We start from the raw sequence: 19,087 nt of genomic DNA, 5'->3' as shown, positions 1-19,087 counted from the left end.
CTGGGTGGTTCAGTCGGTTAAACGTCCGACTTTGCTCAGGTCATGATCTCACGGTCCGTGAGTTCGAGCCCCACGTGGGGCTCTGTACTGACAGCTCAGAGCCTGGAGCCCGCTTCAGATTCTGTGTCTCCCTCTCTCTCTGCCCCTCCCCTGCTCACGCTCTGTCTCTGTCTCAAAAATAAATAAAAGACATTTAAAAAAACCAAAACAAAGACCATGCGAGAGTCAGGGACTCAGGGGGACACTGGCGGGTGAAGACCACAGGCCACAGTCTTACGTGCTGCCCCCGGGAAGCTCAGAAGGTGGAAATGCTTTCTGGACACAGCCGAGAGATGCGGCCATCTGCACACGGTGAGTGCAATACAATAATAACAATTCCTTGTATTAACAGAAGTGCACTTTGTGCTTTAAAATACTTCCTGGTTCATATCGCTACCTGTGAATGAGAGGCTCTGTGGAACATGCTGGGATATGGACCGCTGGACCTCACCCCAGACTTGCCGAGTCAGAACCTCCCAGCGGGGAAGGGTCCACCCAGGCCAAGCCCCCAAGGAGCCAGTCCCAGGTACCACTGCACCAGACTGTGCTAATTCCACGTCCTTAGGGCCACTTGTGGTGTGGTCCTCCCAGACCAGCAGCTTTGGCATCGCCTGCGGCTTATTAGAGAGACGGACTCTCGGCCCTTCTCTGGCCTCCTGCGTCAGACTCTGCGTTTCGGTAAGATCCTAGGTGGTTTGGGTGGAGGGTTGCCAGATAAAATACAGGACACCCAGTCATATTTAAATTTCAGACAAACCACAAATAATTTTTAAGTATGACTCATGCAGCATTAGAAACATACTCATATGAAAAAATGACTTGTGGTGTGTCCAAAATTCAAATGTAACTTGAAAGTATTTTTATTTGCTAAATTCCTGAGTCCTAGTTGGGTGCACATTATAGACTAAGGAGCCTGGGCTAAACAGTGGCCTGCTTCTCTAACTCTGGCATCATAAAGGAAGCCCATTGTATTTGAATGTGTTTGGGGGTGGGGGCAATATTTTTCCCTTTAAATATGATCGAGCTTTTGAATATGTAGCCCTCTTATAAATTGAAAAAGTATTTAAGCAGTGTTTGAACTGCAACTACCTTTTTCAATTTATATTCTTTGGTTCAGGATATCATAAACAAAACAAAAAACCAAATGAAACCATTACTAACTAGGTAACTTACATTATGTATCAAAGGAGAAAGATACCGTACAAATTCTAAGTAATGAGAAGCACATCCAACACGTGATTGGTATGATTTAATGTTGTCCCAAGGATTTGGGGCACCTGGGTGGCTCAGTTCGTTAAGCGTCTGACTTTGCCTCGGGTCATGATCTCGTGGTTTGTGGGTTCCAGCCCTGAACTGGGTTCTCTGCTGTCAGCCCAGAGCCCACTTTAGATCCTCTGTCTCCCTCTCTCTCTGCCCCTCCCTTGTTCACCTGCTCTCTCTCTCAAAAATAAATAAAACATTAAAAAGGTATATTGTTGCAAAGATTTATCTGATTCTCATCAACTTGGTATACAATTTAAAAGGATAATTTATTGGGGCACCTGGGTGGCTCAGTCAGTTAAGCGTCTGACTTTGGCTCAGGTCATGATCTCAGATTTCTTAGGTTTGAGCCCCGAGACGGACTCTGCTGACAGCTCAGAGCCTGGAACCTGCTTCGGATTCTGTGTCTCCCTCCCTCTCTGCCCCTACCCCACTTGTGCTCTCTCTCTCAAAATAAATAAACATTTAAAAATTAAAAAAGAAAAGAGTACACTTATGATGAGCCCGACGTGGGGCTCAAACTCACAAACCGCGAGATCATGACCTGAACCAAAGTCCGACGCTCAACCGACTGAGCCACCCAGGCGTCCCATAAGTGTCCTCATAATCCCTATCACCTATTTCACCCATCCCCTCCATGTGCCTCCCCTCTGGTTAACCATCAGTGTGTTCTCTATCGTTAAGAGTCTATTTCTTTTTTTTTTTTTAATTTTTTTTTAATGTTTATTTATTTTTGAGACAGAGAGAGACAGAGCATGAACGGGGGAGGGGCAGAGAGAGAGGGAGACACAGAATCGGAAGCAGGCTCCAGGCTCTGAGCCATCAGCCCAGAGCCCGACGCGGGGCTCGAACTCACGGACCGCGAGATTGCGACCTGAGCTGAAGTCGGATGCTTAACTGACTGAGCCACCCAGGCGCCCCTCTTTTTTTAAAAAATTTTATTTATTATTGCTTCTCGGCCTTTTGGCTAAGATCACGTGTAAAAATTTTATTTATTTATTTATTTATTTATTTATTTATTTATATTTTAATTTACATCCAAGTTAGTTAGCATATAGTGCCATAATGATTTCAGGAGTAGATTCCAGTGACAAGAGTCTGTTTCTTGGTTTCTGTCTCTCTCTCTCTCTTTTCCCTTTGCTCATTTGTTTTGTTTCTTAAATTCCACATATGAGTGAAATGATAATGCTATTTGTCTTTCTCTGGTTGACTGGCTTCTCTTTGCGTGATACTCTCTAGCTCTTTCCATGTCATTGCAAATGGCAAGATTTCATTCTTTTTTATGGCTAAATAATATTCCATTATATATATATACACCACTGCTTCTTTGTCTGTTCATCTCTCCAGGGATACTTGGGCTGCTTCCATAATTTGGCTATTGTAAATAATGCTGCTGTGAACATAGCGGGTGCATGTATCCCTTTGAAGTCGTGTTTTTGTATTTTTTGGGTAAATACCCAGTAGTGTGATTACTGGACCGTAGGGTAGTTCTATTGTTAATGCTTTGAGGAACCTCCACGCTGTTCTCCAGAGTGGCTGCACCAGTTTGCATTCCCACCAACAGCGCATGAGGGTTCCCTTTTCTTTGCATCCTCACCAACGCTCGTTGTTTTTTTGTGTTTTAGATTTTAGCCATTAAGACAGGTGTGAGGTGGTCTCTCACTGTGGCTTTGGTTTGTATTTCCCTGATGATCAGTGATGTTGAGCATCTTTTCATGTGTCTGTTGGCCATCTGGTTGTCTTCTTTGGAAAATGTCTGTTCTTGTCTTCTGCCTGTTTTTAATTGGATTATTTGGTTTTCGGGGGTGTTGAGTTGTATCAGTTTTTTTATATATATTTTGAATACTGACCCATTATTGGATATGTCATTTGCAAATATTTGCTCCCATTTTATAGGTTGCCTTTTATTTTTTGGTCATTTCCTTCATGGTGTAGAAGCTTTTATTTTGATGAGATGCCGATAGTTTATTTTTGCTTTTGTTGCCCTTGCCTCCCTTGTTTCCCTTCCCTTCCTTTTCTAGAAAAATGTTGCCAGGGCTGATGTCAGAGAAATTACTGCCTGTGCTGTCCTCTAGGATTTTTATGGTTTCAGGTCTCGCATGTAGGTCTTTAACCCATTTTGAGTTTATTTTTGTGTAGCAAGTGGTGTAGCAAGTGGTCCAGGTTCATTCTCCTGCATGTCGCTGTCCAGTTTTCCAGCCCCACTTGTTGAAGACACTGTATTTTTCCCATTGCATATTCTTTCTTGCTTTGTCAAAGATTAATTGCCCATATAACTGGGGGCTTGTTTCTGGTCTTTCTATTCTGTTCCATTGATCTAGGTGTCTGCTTTTGTGTCAGCACCATACTGTTTCGATGAGCATAGCTTTGTACGATAACTCGAAGTCTGGAATTGTGATGCCTCCAGCTTTGCTCTTCATTGTCAAGATTGCTTTGGCTATTTGGGGTCTTTTGTGTTTCCGTACACATTTTAAGATTGTTTGCTCTCATTCTGTGAAAAATGCTGTTGGTATTTGGATAGGGATTGCATTAATAAAATGATAATTAAAAATTGTTTAATGTTTATTTGTTTTTGAGAGACAGACAGGGTGTGAGCAGGGGAGGGGCAGAGAGAGGGAGACACAGAATCTGAAGCAGGCTCCAGGCTCTGAGCTGGCAGCACAGAGCTTGATGAGGGGCTCAAACTCACGAACTGTGAGATCATGACCTGAGCTGAAGTCGGACCCTTAACCAACTAAGCCGCCCAGGCACTCCAATAAAATGATAATTTAATTATAAATGCCAACAAATAGAAGATGTTGCACACAGAAAATAGTCCTTTCAAAACCCAACTATTTTGTAATTATCTTGTCTATAGTAGGCAAAAGGTGTTTTTCTGTTTCGGATGATAGTGTATGAGGAGTCTGTGGCCATGAAGTGGGGGTTATATGGACCTCTTGGAACAGGCAGGGGTAGGGGCTGGGCGGGGGGATGTGGGGGTGGGGGATGCAGTAAGGTGAGAGCAATTCCTGATGAACTTATTGTCAAATTGTCACAGTGTTGGTTCTTAGCAAAGCATCTTTGTCCAATTAGTAAGATCACCAAAGAGAACCCAAATTCACATGTTTTAGGAAATTTATTTATTTATTTTTTTAAGTTTATTTATTTATTTTGAGAGAGAGAGAGAGAGAGAGAGAGAGAGAGTGCACGAGCAGGGGAGGGGCAGAGAGAGAGGGGGACAGAGAGAGAGAGAGAGAGAGAGAGAATCCCAAGCAGGCTCCACACCATCAACGTGGAGCCCAACACGGGGCTTGAACTCACGAATCGTACGATCGTGACCTGAGCCGAAACCAAGACTCGGGCGCTTAACCGACTGAGCCACTGAGGCACCCCTGTTTTAGGAAATTTAAAAGAAAAAAAGGGGAACTCCAGATCTCTGATATCTGTGGCTTCAAACACGGAAAACAGTTTTACCTTCCCTGGGTCCTTCCTATCCCTTTCTGATCCCCCGTTTTGTTCGGTTCTTAGCTTGGAGTGCTAAGAGCACGGGGCCCCTTCCCTGTTTCTCTGGCCTCTTGGGCTCGATGCACTCCAGGATGGCTAGCGTACAAAAGGCCGTACGGTCTGTACGGGAGGCGCGGTAACCCTGGGTTACAGGGCTCGAATTGGCCGGCTCGTCGTTTGCTCTGGGCCAAGCCCTCCCCTCTGAACTGTGTTTTGTCTCATGCCGGGCTGAGTCACATAGAATAGATAGATAGTTTATCAGCACATGTCCTACAGATCATATTCTCGACTGACAAATATAGCCCGTTAGCGCACAGGCCGGAGGCTCCAGTGTGTGTGGCTGCTGTGGGTGTCAACAATACTCCACAGCCCGGATTTCACCTGGCAGGCAGCGGGCAGGGGCCGGGACTGCGGCGCTCTCACGGGTAGGTGGCCGTCGTGGGCGTGGGGACGTGGGGGGAAATGGGAACGAGGGGGCTTGTGCACCTGCTGGTGGGAGGCTGGGGGGCAGTGCCTCCTTGTTTATGTCTTTCCCACTGTGCCGTGCATGGCAGGACCCTGGCAAACATCCCCAGTGGAACATGGTGGGGGGGTGTGGATTAGCAATTTATCTGCATTTTAGGGCAAGAAATGGAACTGAATGGAGAAGGAGAGACTGTGGCAGAGGTGGGTTGTGCCCGGAAAGGCTGCCGCTGTGGCGGGGGGGGGGTCCCCAAGATTCCTGCTCCTGGTTTGTGAGTCTTTCCCAGGAAACTGCCCTGGTGCCCGCGGCTGAGCTCAAAATGTTCCGGTCCAAAGTGCTGTCTAGGGGGAGATAAATCAACTTTGTTTGTGTCTTCGGTGCCCTGAAAGGGATGATTGACATCTGGGGGTGGGGGGTACACTTTCCTTCTGGGGATTGGCTCCCCGCTCTCCAGAGAGAGAGGGCAAGGGTGGGAAAGGGATCGGAGACCCAGAGGAAAACCATCTGGCTTTGTGAGCGGCTCAGCTGTGCTGGCGGCTCTTCTCCACCAAATCCTCTCTGGAAACTCAGGGGCTGGGGCCGTCTCCCAGAAAACCTCCGCTGACCATGCCCTGGGCACAAGAATCCACGGGTGCTCACGGACCCCTGGTTTGTGTCTTATGTTTAATAAGGGATGATGTCTGTCTTCAACTCTTCTCTTTTTTTTCCTTTAAATCACTGACATTTTTGGAGCTTTACTGGGTGCCAAATACTCTCTTATGCACTTGACCGAAATGATCACATGCGCTCCAGTCGCCAGTCCCGTGAGCTGGGTGCCCCTGTCAACCCATGTTCAGAGAAGTACACCGGGGCGCAGAGGGGTTAGGTGACTGTCTCAGGGGCGCGGAGCCATAAATGGAGGAGGCGGGACCCAGCCCAAGCAGGCTGACTCCTCTTAATCCCATGCCCGGTGGCCTCTGTCTCCCTGCTTGGATTTTCTGGTAACAAGTTACCAGGAAAACAATGGGTGCTCCCAGGGAAACTCTGACCCTGTGACGTAAGATGTCATTTAATTCAGAATTTGGCTGAACTATCCTGACGGTACTGACCTCACTTGAGCACTTAGCCCTTCATAGCCCTACTGTTTCTAGCCGAAAACTCACTCTGGGTGTCAGCTCTGGGGTCCAGGCAGTAGTCTTATGTAAGCCTAGAACGGGATTTGTGCGACGCTGAAGCCCCTTGTTGGCCACGTTACTGCCTCTTCCGTGCGTTGGGGTTGCCAAGAATTCCCACTGGTTGTGGCTGTTCCCTGAGCTCTGGTGAGGCTGAGGCAGGTGTCTTTTTCCCGAGGTAGATACACTGGGAAGAATGCTGTGGAGGGTCTGGAGCTGGTCTGCCCAAGGGAAAGAGGGGGCCTGGGGGTTTGAAGAGTAGGTCGGGGTGAGGGGCCAGGCCCCTCTCCCCATGGCTGTTCAGCTGACCTCCTGACCTCAGCTCCGTCCCTGTCTCCCCACCTCCCCGCACTTGCCGCTGTCCCTCCCCCAGCCTGGCACCCAGAATGGCTGGGCACCTGCACTGTGGGCTTTGCGGGGTCTCTTCCCCCGCGGCCTCTGCACCTTAGATTCTCAGAGATGTGAGCCCTCTACCCACCCCCTGCCCCCTCTCTGTCCAGACTGCTGTTTGACAAGAAGGGAGGGGACTAGGTGACCAGAAAGCACCCCCCTCCCACCTGGAACGCTGGCATACGTCTTCTGAGTGGGGACTTGTGCTCTGGTGCTAGGGGACGTGTTTTTTCCAGTCATGCCCTCTGGCTCGGACGGTGGGTGGTTCTGCGAAGTGATTCTCATGTGCCTGGCTTGCAGAGGGAGCGTGGACAATTACTCAAGCAAACCTGCACGGATAGTCCCCTTCCCCTTCCTCAGGGTCCCGTGGCGTTTCCCCTAGCCCCACTCTCCACGCGCGCTTGAGGGCCTCCCTCCTAACCCGCCTCCACAGCGTCTATCCAGCCGCCCTCGTCAAATCCCCACGCCGCGCTGAAATCCGTCTCTCTGAGCCTCTGTTCCCCTCTCCAGGGGGAGAGCTCTGACGCAGGGACATTCACCCTTCTGCATTTGACAAGCGCCCCCAAACGTCAGTTACTTGGGGTTCCCAGGAATCGAAGGACAGAAATGCACAGCAAAGGAACTGGCCCAATATGCAGGGTTTCTGTATTGAGGTCAAGGAGCCGGACCCTGGCTGCACCCCCCCCCCCCCAGGGCTACCATCATTCACCCGGTGACCTCTCGGGGCACGCGCCTGACTCGGAACCCACCTCTGGGGCCTCTCAGGGGGCTGCTCCCATCAGCAAACCGGGGTCCTTCTCAGCGCGGTCTACGGACAAAGCGAAATTCAACCAACCAGCGGGCAATTCAACTTGCCTTGTGTGCCGTGAGGTAAACAAGCAACAGTCTGAGGGAGAAAGTAACAGGGGGCTCTGGCTTAGAGGAAGAGGCCACGCCAAGGAGAGAACACCGAGTTCAGGGCATGGGGTGCAGGGGAGCTCCGTGGACGAGGGAAGGGGTCCAGGCCGAGGCACTGAGGAGGAGAGCAGTCGAGGGTGGACATGCCAGGGCCCTGTGAGGGGCTGGGATGTCCCCTTCATCCCAAAGGAAAGTCTCTGGAGCACTTGAGCCAGGTGGCCGCGTGATCTCACCCTCGTCGGAAAATGGCTCTCGCTGTTGGGTGACAAATGGATTGGACGTGGGTGAGTGGGAAGTCGGGGCGCCAGCTGTAAGGCTTTTGCACGACCGGGGCCAGCTGTGACACTAATCGGTGGTGAGAAATGCCTGCCCTCTAAGGCTTGGGTGATAGATCGGACGCGTGAATGAATGTGTGTGTTTGTGTATGAGTTCATGCCCACAAGGCGGGAGGGGTGAGGACACAGAAGGCGTAAAGGAGTGACCTCCAGGTAACGGTGGAGTCAAGGTGAGGAATTAAGGCGGCCGGGGACGGATAGATTCCAAGTGAGTAACTCTGGAAAGGAGTTGTGTTTCTTCGAGAAATGTGGGAGACATCCAGGGGGATATGTCAAGGAAGCGGTGCGATCCAGGCCCTAGAGGTCGCTGTAGATTGAGACCGGTTCTTTTAAGTGGCTCTTATTTCACTGTCCGCTGTATTCATTATTTATCGCCGCATAAGAAATTGCCCCGACACTTAACAGCTTAGTACAAAAAACGGATTATCTCTCTCTCTGAGAGGGTCAGGAATGGCTTAGCTGAGCGGTCCTGGCTCAGGGTCTGTCGTGAAGTTGCACTTAAGATGTCTTCTGGGGCTGCTGCTATCTGATGGCTCAACTGGGGCTGGTGGACCTGCTTTTAGACAGCTTCTGCTCACATGGCTGCTGGCAGGGGGCCTCTGCTCCTTCCCGTAGGAAGCTTCTCTATTCGGCCGCTTCAACATCCTCATGACATGGTGGCTGACTTCCCCCAGAGCGCGTGACCCAAGAGATAGAGAGAGCAGTGCCCGGTGGGACTTAGTCTCAGAAGCTGCACGCCATCACTTTGACCACATTTTATTCATTAGAAACGAGTCACTGAATCCAACCCACGCTCGGGGGGCGGGGGGAGGAATGAAACTCTACCCCCCTTTTTAGAGAGCAAGAGGGAGTACAAGCAGGGGAGGGGCAGAGAGAGAGAGAAAGAATCCAAAGCAGGCTCCATGCTATCAGTGCAGAGCCCGATATGCGGCTTGAACTCACGAACCATGAGATCACGACCTGAGCTGAGATCAACAGTCGGATGGACTGAGCCACCCAGGGGCCCCAAGCCCTACCCTTTAAAATATTTTTTTCATGTTTATTTTTTATTTTTGAGAGAGAGACAGAGACAGAGACAGAACACAAGCAGGGGAGGGGCAGAGAGACAGGGAGACTCAGAATCCGAAGCAGGCCCCAGGCTCCCAGCCGTCGGCCCAGAGCCCGACGCGGGGCTCCAACTCACAGACCTCAAGATCGTGACCTGAGCTGAAGTCGGATGCTCAACGACTGAGCCACCCAGGCGCCCCAAGCTCCACCCTTCTACAGGAAAGAATGTCAAGGAATTTGTGGGTACAATTGCAAGCCATCACATCCACAAAACAAAATACATTTTATTGTTCACCGAAGCCGGGAAGCACAAACAGGGCTGGCACACGTTTTTGTATGGCGTTCGGGCACTGCTGGAGGGGGCTGGTGCTGCGAGCCATGGAGACCGAGCTGGAGTCCCCCCCCCCCCCCCCCCCCCCCCCCCCCCTTTCCCCTCATTCTCAGTGCCTGTCTGCCTGGCCCGCTGTATCTTGCGTCTGCCCGAAGCCCACGCTGGTTGCCACCTACATGTTGGAGACTCCGCTGTGGTTGCAACTGCCAGGCACCAAGCAATGGAATCTCTGCTCAGGGGCTGGTGACTTAGCAAGTCCATCTAGCCTCCAGCCAGCTACCCAACCTGAGCTGACACAGAGGAGAGAAGGACAGACCAGCATCTGGGCGTCACAGGGGCCGGAAGGGAAACTGAGCACAGCAGGTCCCTGTTCCCTGTCCTTCCGCGTGCTGGCCTGCTGGGGCCTTTCCCTCTTGGGCCAGTGGCTCTTGTCCTGAGTATGTCTCCAGCAGGTGGCAACTGATCACAAAACATGGAAGCAAGCTCAAGGCTCCGGGGAGCCCACGGCCAAGTCAGCCGGGAGGGGCAGGCCAGGAGCTTTCTCTTTTGTTATGTAAGCGCCTACATAATATTTTCCATTTTGCCGGTTGGCCCGTGAAGCCTATAGCATTTACTCTCTTGCCCTTTCCTGAAAAGGTTTGCTGACCCCTAGAGCAAAGCGAAAGATTTTTCGGGAGGAATTTTCCTTTCCACTAGGAATCCAAACTTGGAGAGTCTCTGATTGTTGACGTTTTTGCTCAGGACCCGGGACACCAAGAGAGGTACACAAATGAGCCTGACGACACTCTGTCCCAGTGTCCTTTCTGTTGCCATGAGTGACGTCATGGTTATCCTCTGCTCTCTTCTAGTCCCATGTGGTTTCTTGTCGGGAAGATGCCCTGTGGCTGCGGACCATGTAGCCCAAATCTAGGGATCTGTGTTCCCTTATGATTCTGCTGTAACCATGCAAAGCCAGATCTCCAGCAGGGAACTGGGATCAGGCGTCTTCTTGGATTCGTGAATCTTTGCTGTAAAACTCAGTGAGGGCTCACGCTAAAGCCCTGTGTTTCTTATGGTGCCTCAGGACAGTCTACTCGGATGTGGAGATTTCTCTAGGAGGATATTGCTTTCTTTGAAAGGAGGGTCTCTCAGACTGGATCCTGTAGAGGTGAATTTTTGTCTGTACTCCAGTTTTGGTAGAGTTTACCATGGTGCTATTTCTATAGTTCTGGAGAAAGTTAATGCTCAGGAAATTACATTTTACGTATTTGCAGGAAAGGTTGTGTTGACTAGAACTCATGCTACAAAGAAGAGATTAGCTTTGTCTCTCTTTCCTGAGACCGGCTCTCTTTCCTGAACCTGCTGAGTGACTGTCACCTGCATGGGTCCCTGACATCTGCCTGCTTTCTGCCCCCCCAAAGTGGCTTTGTCCCTGGATGGAGGGTCTCCTACCTGTCCTTCAATGACTCATGGGCTGTGTTGTAAAACCGCTTCTTGGATCTGGCACCCATCCGTAGAGCTAGTCTCTGAAGGGTTAACTTTGAACCTGTCCGGTTGTTTAGGGAGGCCTCCGTGCTGCCCTGGCCCGCACAGGACACCAGGGGCTGGGCTGGACACGTCCTTCAGGCGTTGGTATTTCTTAGCTTCCCCGGATTTCACATTATGTGTAGACCCCTAGCGAATGTGGTCATCTCTTACTATTCTTAGAGCTTCCACATTTTGTCACACGCATTTGCAAACAGAACGTCTCACCGGCAAGATCTTGACCTAAAATCCCGGCACATTCAAAACCCTCTTAACTGAAGACTAGAACGTCCTTCACTGCTTTGCAAGACGCAGGGGAAATGGGGAACGTGGTTGGATGGCAGACAGGATATACTCTTTCCCACCAAAACACTGACGCTAACACTGATTTACAACCATTTAAAAATAGAACCCAAAGGATCAAGAAGAGACCATTCCTCTAAGACGCAAATTTGAATCATATTTCTCCAAATGAATGCATGGAAACTAACGAGCAATGGTTCTTGGTTTTGTGTTTTAATGCATGGGCAATTAAGGTACAGATCTGGCTACTCCCCAAGGATTTGCTGGTCTAAGAAAATGACAGACACTCAGCAATAGAGGCCGAGTCACGGCTGGTTGATCTAGAGCACACACGCTGTCCTTCAGCTTTAAGTACCCTTGACTGCCTGGGCTGTCCACGCTGCTCAGAAAGTTCCCTTTACTTTGGTTTTTGCTTTGCTTTTAATATATTTTTTTAATGTTTTATTTTTAGTTTTGAGACAGAGACAGGGCATGAGTGGGGGAGGAGCGGAGAGAGAGGAGACGCAGAATCTGAAGCAGGCTCCAGGCTCGGAGCTGTCAGCACAGAGCCCGACGCGGGGCTCAAACTCACAAACCATGAGATCATGACCTGAGCTGAAGTCGGACGCTCAACCAACTGAGCCACCCAGGCACCCCCTTTTTGCTTTGTTTTTCCGTGTAGACTTGGTTTATGTGTAGAGATCGCCTCAAAGTCTATCTGGTTCTTTCTCTCTTTTGAATTTTTCTCCGTTTCAGGAGGGGGCCTTTGCTCTCGTTTGTAGGCTGGTGCCTCGCATGTTTTAATGGAAACTTTTTTTTTTTTTTTTTTTGTCAAAAACCAAAACCTTAAGCCCTTGGTAGCTTAGGCGCTCCGGACCTGAAGATGACAGTAAGGAAACTGATAGAAGACAAATTAAATGCAGCGGTTTCTGGTTCTGGGTGAGATGGAGTTAGGCATACTCTGCTGTGTCTCTCCCACCAAAGGCAGCTCCATAAAACCCAGACGGAATACATGGAATATGAAGACTCTGAAAAGTAACTGATTGCAAGAGGATCAGAGAAAGACACCAGAATTCCAAGTACCAGGAACCTGAGGTGTGTTTCCCATTTTCCCCTCCAGTGTTCCGCAGCCTGGACCCAAGGCAGCCTGGAGCCCAGAATTGGGCACAACGGTTCCTAGTCGTGCTCCAGGAATAGAAAAGGGGACTCCCAGTGCTCAGAGAGTGGGGGCAAATCCCTGTTCTTCTTTTCCCCATCCTGTCACGTCTCAGCCCCCAAAGGATTCTGCAGTAACAGGAGGGACAGGGAAGGTTGATAGCAGAGGACCTCGGTCACCCAAAGCTTGGAGAAAGGGGATCCTTCCATTCTGATCAGAGGAGTTACAGGCCCCAGAGGGTGGAGAAAACTTTCATTGCTTTCGACAACGAAAGCGAGGTCTGAAGCCCTTCCAAGTTTTGCCCTTTCTGGGGTACTCTCCCTCTGCCCTCTGGTGTGAATGGAGAGGTAGAAAGTATCAGCAAAGACACAGAAGCTATAGAGAACCAAATGGAACCTTGAGAAATAAAATAGGCCATCACTGAAATAAAATATTCCCTGGATAGGCTCATAAACGTAATTGGAGATGATATGATATAGGGAAGAGGTGGGACGTTTGAAGATGGGTTGCTGGATAATACCAACCTGAGAAAAAAGGGGGAAAGAAATTTATAAAGAATGAACGGCCTCAAGAATCCACGAAACGATAGTGAAAGGGCTCATATTTGTGTTGCCGGAGTCTCAGAAGGAAGGGAGAAAGAGGGCAGGGCAGAAGAAAATCTTTGAAGATTTTCCCCCAGTTTGGCAACAGATCCCCCAGTTTGGGACAGATCTGAAAATCCCCCAGTTTGGCAACAGATCAAACCTCCTGACCAGAGGAGCAAGGCAAATCCCACACGGGATAAACTCAAAGAAATCCATGCCCGGATTCATCATAATTAAACCGAGGAAAACCCAAGACAAGGGAAAGCTCTAGAAAAGTTGTGAGAGAATGATGATGTGTCACCTTGGTGAGAATTATGGTTCCAACAACTGCACATTTCTCCTGGGAAACCACGGAGGCCGGAAGACACAGGCACAGTGTCTATACGGTGCTGAAGAAAAAGCATTATCTCAGGGTTCCAGAGGCAGCCAACACAATCTTCAGGGTAAAGGTGAAAACGAGATATTCAGATGGGGGAGGACGGAACATTTATCAGCAGACATCCCCTGTCTGAGGGGACATGGGACCACAGGAATGTGGGAGGAACAACAGATATGGTACATATCAGGGTAGACGTGATGGGCTCGCGTCCTCCTTGTGCATTCTTTAACATAAGTTTCATGATTGGAAGCCAAAAATAGAACACTGACAGGTTCGGTGCATGGGAAAACCGCAGCACAAAGGCGAGAGAGCCTAGGGGAACCTTGGTGGGAGTCAGGTGTCTATGGTTCGCTATCAGTGGTGAAATGTTGTTTCTGATAGACCGAGATAAGAAGTGAAGCCAGAGTTGATCCTCCGGAGGGCAACCATGAAAACGAAGAGGAAGGACACAGAGAAACATAGTCAAAAACACAGTAGAGAAGCTAAATTGAATACTAGAAGGCGTGAAACACAAAAGAAGGCAGCAAGGTGTAAAGAGGAAAACAAAGGAGGGGTCATGCAGAAATCGGGTAATAAACGAATGTAGACCTAAACGCAAAGTATCGGGCATTATATTAAATGTAAATTGCCCAAACACACCAATTAAAAGACACTGTTGGAGTGTGTCTAAATAAATGATCCGACAAGATTCTGTCTACAGGGGAGCCTGGCTGGCTCAGTCGGTGGAGCATGCGACTCTTGATCTCAGGGTTGTGAGTTCGAGCCCCACATTGGGTATGCAGCCTACCAACAAAAAACAGAAAACAAAAACAAAAGATTCTAGCTGCAAAATCTCACATCAAATATAACCATATACGTACTTAGGTTAAAAGTAAAAGGATGGAATTGAGAAACTGAAAAAACAACTCCGAACACAGGAGAAAAGTTTTGCAAATCATCTATGTGACGAAGGACCTGCGTTTAGAATATATAAAGAAGTATTTATGACAAGTCAACAATAAAAAGACAAATGGCCCAATTGAAAAATTGGCAAAGGATCTGAAGAGACATTTGTCCCAGGAAGGTATAATGAGAGCCAACAGGCACATAGAAAGGTGTTCGATCAACATCATTAGCTGTCAGGCAAATGCAGATCAAAACAACTAGATAGCACTTCCCATCCACTGGGACGGCTCTGATGGAAGAAAACAGAAGAACGAGTGTGGAGAGGATGTGAAGACCCTGGAGCCCCAAGCAAGGCTGCTGGGGCCGTAAGATGATGAAGCTGCTTTGGAAAAGAGTCCCGCGGTTCCTAAAAAGGTTAAACACACAGTTAGTTATCAGACGACCCTCCAAAAGCCGCTCCCACGTAGTTACCCAAGAGAACCGAAAACATGTCCGTACAAAGACGTGCACCGTTTGCACGTGAATCAGAAATCTCCTGTAGGTAAAAGAGTTTTAAGGGAGACCAAAGACAGTCCCAGATGCCAGAAATGAAGGGAAAGATGGAAATAAATTGGGGCCAGCATTTTCAGCTCGTTAGACAGAAATTACGGCTCCTCAGAGCTCGGCTGCACAGACGAAAGCTGCGTCCCCACCCCCGCCCCCGGACTGGCAGGCCATTTATGGCGAGGAAACAGCTGAGTCAGAAGATTAAATATTTGGTGTTGTATCCCCACTGACTGCCATTTAGAAGCATCTGGAACTGGAGCAGAGAGTATTCAACAGCCCTGCTATTGGCCAGCTGACACGCTGTGTGTGTGTGTGTGTGTGTGTGTGTGTGTGTGTGTTCTGATTAACTCACGAACTTCCCTTTGAGTATGTTCCAACCTGTGGGAAGATTAGTTGCTAGAAATTCAGTAGAAGGCAGAACCATGAGGCTTGAGGAAGGAATGCCCAGGGGGCTCTGGGAACCCACAATTCAGCTGAGAGGCAAGGGCAGAAGTGTGAACTTCTAGAAGAGATGCTTGAAGGGTGATGTTGAACTTGACTTTCCCAGAGTATGATCAGGCTTTAAGAACATTAGCAAACTGCCATCCTGGAAGTAACAGGCATTTCATCATTGCTTAAGAGAATTGATTCATTCATTAAAAAAATTTTTTTTTAATTTTAGAGAGAGTGTGTGTGTGTGAACGGGGGAGAGGGACAGAGGGAGACAAGAGAGACAGAGACAGACAGAGACAGAGAATCTCAAGCGGACTCCACATCCAATGTGGGGCTCAATCCCATGACCCTGGGATCATAACCTGGGCTGAAATCCAGAGTTGGATGCTGAACCGACGGAGCCACCCAGGCACGCCTCGTGTTTTGTTTTAAAGTTCATGCTACAACTGTTTTCTTCTCTGTGTGTGTACAAAGCTGACATAACGTATGTTTCTTAAATAGGTAATTTCACACGCCCGAAATGGGACACAAAGTGGTCATATTCGACATTTCTGTTGTCAGAGCCTTGTGGGAAACTCGTGTCAAGAAGCACAAAGCCTGGCAGAAGAAGGAGGCAGAAAGGCTTGAGAAAAGCGCTTTGGAAAAGTATGTGTTTTCTGTACTTGCCTGTGGCTTCTCGGGGACACGGGGGCTTGGCAGGCAGCATAGTGGAGGGGGATGCCTTTCTTCTGGGATTTCTCAGTCAGTGACTCTTGCTCATGGGACCTCAGAGCTGTCACGCTGTTGCCTGGCTAGTGAACGTTCGATTCCTGTAACAGTCACCCCCAGTGTCGTAAGGACCCACATACCTTCCAGGCGAGGTACTGGGCACCAGGACGACACAGGGAACTTGGTGGAAGGCTGCCAGGCTGGCCTCACTAGGCCATCTGATGCTCTCCACACCTGGGCGGCCCCTGTGACAATGCCCCGGGGCAGCTCAAGACCACTCCCCTTCATCCATCTCAGCCCTCACCTATTGAACTGAAGGCTGCATAAGAGTCCCTGTATCAATGCATTTTTTACTCCGATTGAGATGATGTGATTGGACTAACTATTCGTGTCGACTCATGAAGTCTGAGGGAAAGAGAGTTACTTGTCTATGAAATTAAGTCGAATGCTTTGGAAAAAACTACATTTACAAAAAATATGAGCCACACAATGGACTCTGCACTGCGCAAGTCTGAGTATGACAAGCTGGAAAGATTGCATGTGGGTGGATTTGCATGTCTGTACTTTTTATTTCCTACGGAGGAACCCAAACCGGTGCTCCTGGCTGATGCGTTAAGGATGTGACTTACCTAAGAAAGGCAGAATGGGATTCCGACGGGCAGACCCATTTTCGGGGGAGGTCCATGACCCTGTCTCAAGTTGGCAGCTGAAGCTAAAAAACAAAATGCGTAAGGTGTCAATGTCTCTCTATCCTGGGCTCTCCATTTTTCTGAACTATTTGGACACAACAAATACCTGTTCTGACCATGCTTGATAATTCTGCTGTGGCTGTAAGCCTCACCGCTGTCCCAGGGGGATATCATTATCCCCAGTCTGAAGACGAGGTGGTTGGGGCCTGAGTGACTTTGCCCGAGTTGATACAGCTGGTAAGGGGAGGATTTGGCCAAGCTCTTCCCCCTGCATCGTGCTGTAATCCCAGAGAGTTGGGATGTTCTTTTCACTTGCACTCGTCTGAGGTTATCCAATATGATGTGAATCTTGAATTTAAGAACGGGAACCTCAGAGTAGGCATCAATGGGTCTGAGCTATTCTACACTAGCACGAATTATCTACACTAGCACGAATTACACGAGGGGCCTGTGAGCCCAGAGTGACTCTCAGCTCTGTTTTTCTCCTCCCTCCTCCTCCCTCCTAGCATCTGGGGTTACCCTAGGGTAGGACAACTTGCTGAATGGGGACCCAAGCCCTGGGGGTTTTGGGGAAAGTGTCTGTAGCTGATGTAACCCCCCCCCCCCGAGGATTCTAAGGGAGCAGGAACCATCTTCAGAGAGCTGGGGTCCACAGAGTCTTCTCCCAGTTGCTTTGGAGTGGTGTTTGCCTCTTGGACTCTGTCGTTCATTGTGGTGCTAAATGCCTTCATGAACAGGTGCGCATGTCTCTTGTGCCCCAGGTAGGCCTTGAATTGGGCTTGGGGTCATTGGGCTTGTGCTGTGTCCTATCTTGTCCTAAGAACAGAAAACCTTTTAGGGATTTGTTAGGCTTTTCTAGCTCAAGATAAGAAAAAGAGCCATCCAACTGGCTGGGCAGGTGAGGGGGAAGTGGAGATGGTGGAGGGAGGAACGTAGATGTTCAAGGAGGAAGCTTCTTGGTTTCCCAAGACCTGCAAAACAGGTGGTAAATTTACCTTTTTATGCAGGTAGCTGAGTTTCCATCATATGATTCATACTGTGATTATTAATACTATCTGAAGGTTAATCTTGAGTCTCTCAAGATCTGTTTCCTGCGGGGACGTTAACACGTCGAAAAACTGATGAATGCCTTATCGTAAGAGGCAATTATCTGGTTAATTTAATTTCACGAAAACAGGCCAAACCCTGCGGCTTGCTCTGTGACCTCCCTTCATGGTACTTTATTTTGTAAGACTGGATTTGTTCCATGAAGCATGTATCAAAACTTAGAAGTTATAAGTAGAGACGTAATACAGAATATCACTACCTGAATGAAATCCAATCACTGATGGAGAGAAAGAGAGGAGTCGCTGTCAGGCTCCGAGGGATGATTTCCTCATCCAACGAGGCTCCTTGCAACATTTTGTTTGCACGTGATCGATTTAATTAGTAGGACCCTAAGGGCATTGTTTAATGTGTTTGGCTCTTATTTGACGTTCTATTAAAATTGATTCAGGGGGAAGGTTATTCAATTATATGGGTGATAAAGTGTAAAGACAATGACAGTTTATTGATCTCATTTGATCTTTTTTCCCCATCGGATTTTTTTTTATTATTGAAGTGTAACTGGCACGCTATGTCACATTAGCTTCAGGTGTATGACATAGTGATTCGACAACTCTATATATTATGCTAGACAGCTTACTTATTTGAATTACTCTCAAGGAAGGGAATGGAATTAAAAAAGGTTTATATGTTCACCTTGACTCTCACTAAACAAGGGCTCATATTCTTATGAGGTTTTGGAGGGAATGAGACATAAAATATTTAAAAAGAAGTCCAAATGGGGCACCTGGGTGGCTCAGTCAGTTAAGTGTCCGACTTTGGGTCAGGCCATGATCTCACGGTTCGTGGGTTCGAGCCCTGCATCGGGCTCTGTGCTGACGGCTCAGAGCCTGGAGCCTGTTTTGGATTCTGGGTCTCCCTCTCTCTCTCTGCCCTTCCCCTGCTTGCATTATCTCTCTCTTTCTCTCTCAACAATAAATAAACATTTTAAAAAAATTAAAAAAAAATAAAAAGAAATCCAAAAAAGATTTGGTATATGCTTACTTTTTAAAGTCTGTTTATTTATTCTGAGAGCGAGAGAGAGAGAGAGAGAGAGAGAGCACGCGCACAAGCAGGGGAGGAACAGAGAGAGAGCAAGAGAGAGAGAGAGTCCCAAGCAGGCTCCCCACTGTCAGCACAGAGCCCGACATGGGGCTGGAACTCACAAACCATGAGATCATGACCTGAGCTGAAATCAAGAGCTGGATGCTTAACCGACTGAGCCACCCAGGCGCCCCATGGTAAATGATTATTTTTAATGAAATCTGTCTGATATCCTTTTTTCTCCTTTTTATGTTGCCTGTACCAAAATATGTGAGCTACTTACGTTGGTTTGTAATGTGTAATATAGGAAGGGTGTATTCTGTAGGGCTTAACGGGCATCATTTCATTACATTGGCAGGGCATCCCTTCAGGTTTGGTCTAAGAAATGAGGGTAGAAAAG

General features: G+C 48.5%; 1 protein-coding gene across 2 annotated transcripts in view; it reads left to right on the top strand.

Annotated features, from left to right (window-relative positions):
• The first annotated feature begins 5,041 nt into the window (after positions 1-5,041).
• The window catches only part of LRRC2 (leucine rich repeat containing 2), a 38,653-nt gene continuing 24,607 nt past the window's right edge, over positions 5,042-19,087 (top strand). Inside the window, exons 1-2 of one of the 2 annotated variants that reach the window (XM_049640330.1) lie at positions 5,042-5,207; positions 15,665-15,808. In XM_049640330.1, the coding sequence (XP_049496287.1) occupies positions 15,684-15,808 (125 nt within the window). In that variant the 5' untranslated portion in view covers positions 5,042-5,207; positions 15,665-15,683. The remainder of the gene's footprint in view (positions 5,208-15,664; positions 15,809-19,087) is intronic. The other variant, XM_049640331.1, reaches the window with a different exon arrangement.

This window comes from Panthera uncia, chromosome A2 (assembly GCF_023721935.1).
Source record: "Panthera uncia isolate 11264 chromosome A2, Puncia_PCG_1.0, whole genome shotgun sequence".
In the NCBI taxonomy this organism is placed as follows: Eukaryota; Metazoa; Chordata; class Mammalia; order Carnivora; family Felidae; genus Panthera; species Panthera uncia.
The sequence above is the reverse complement of the archived record's forward strand: the minus strand, read 5'-3'. Positions and strand labels throughout refer to the sequence as shown.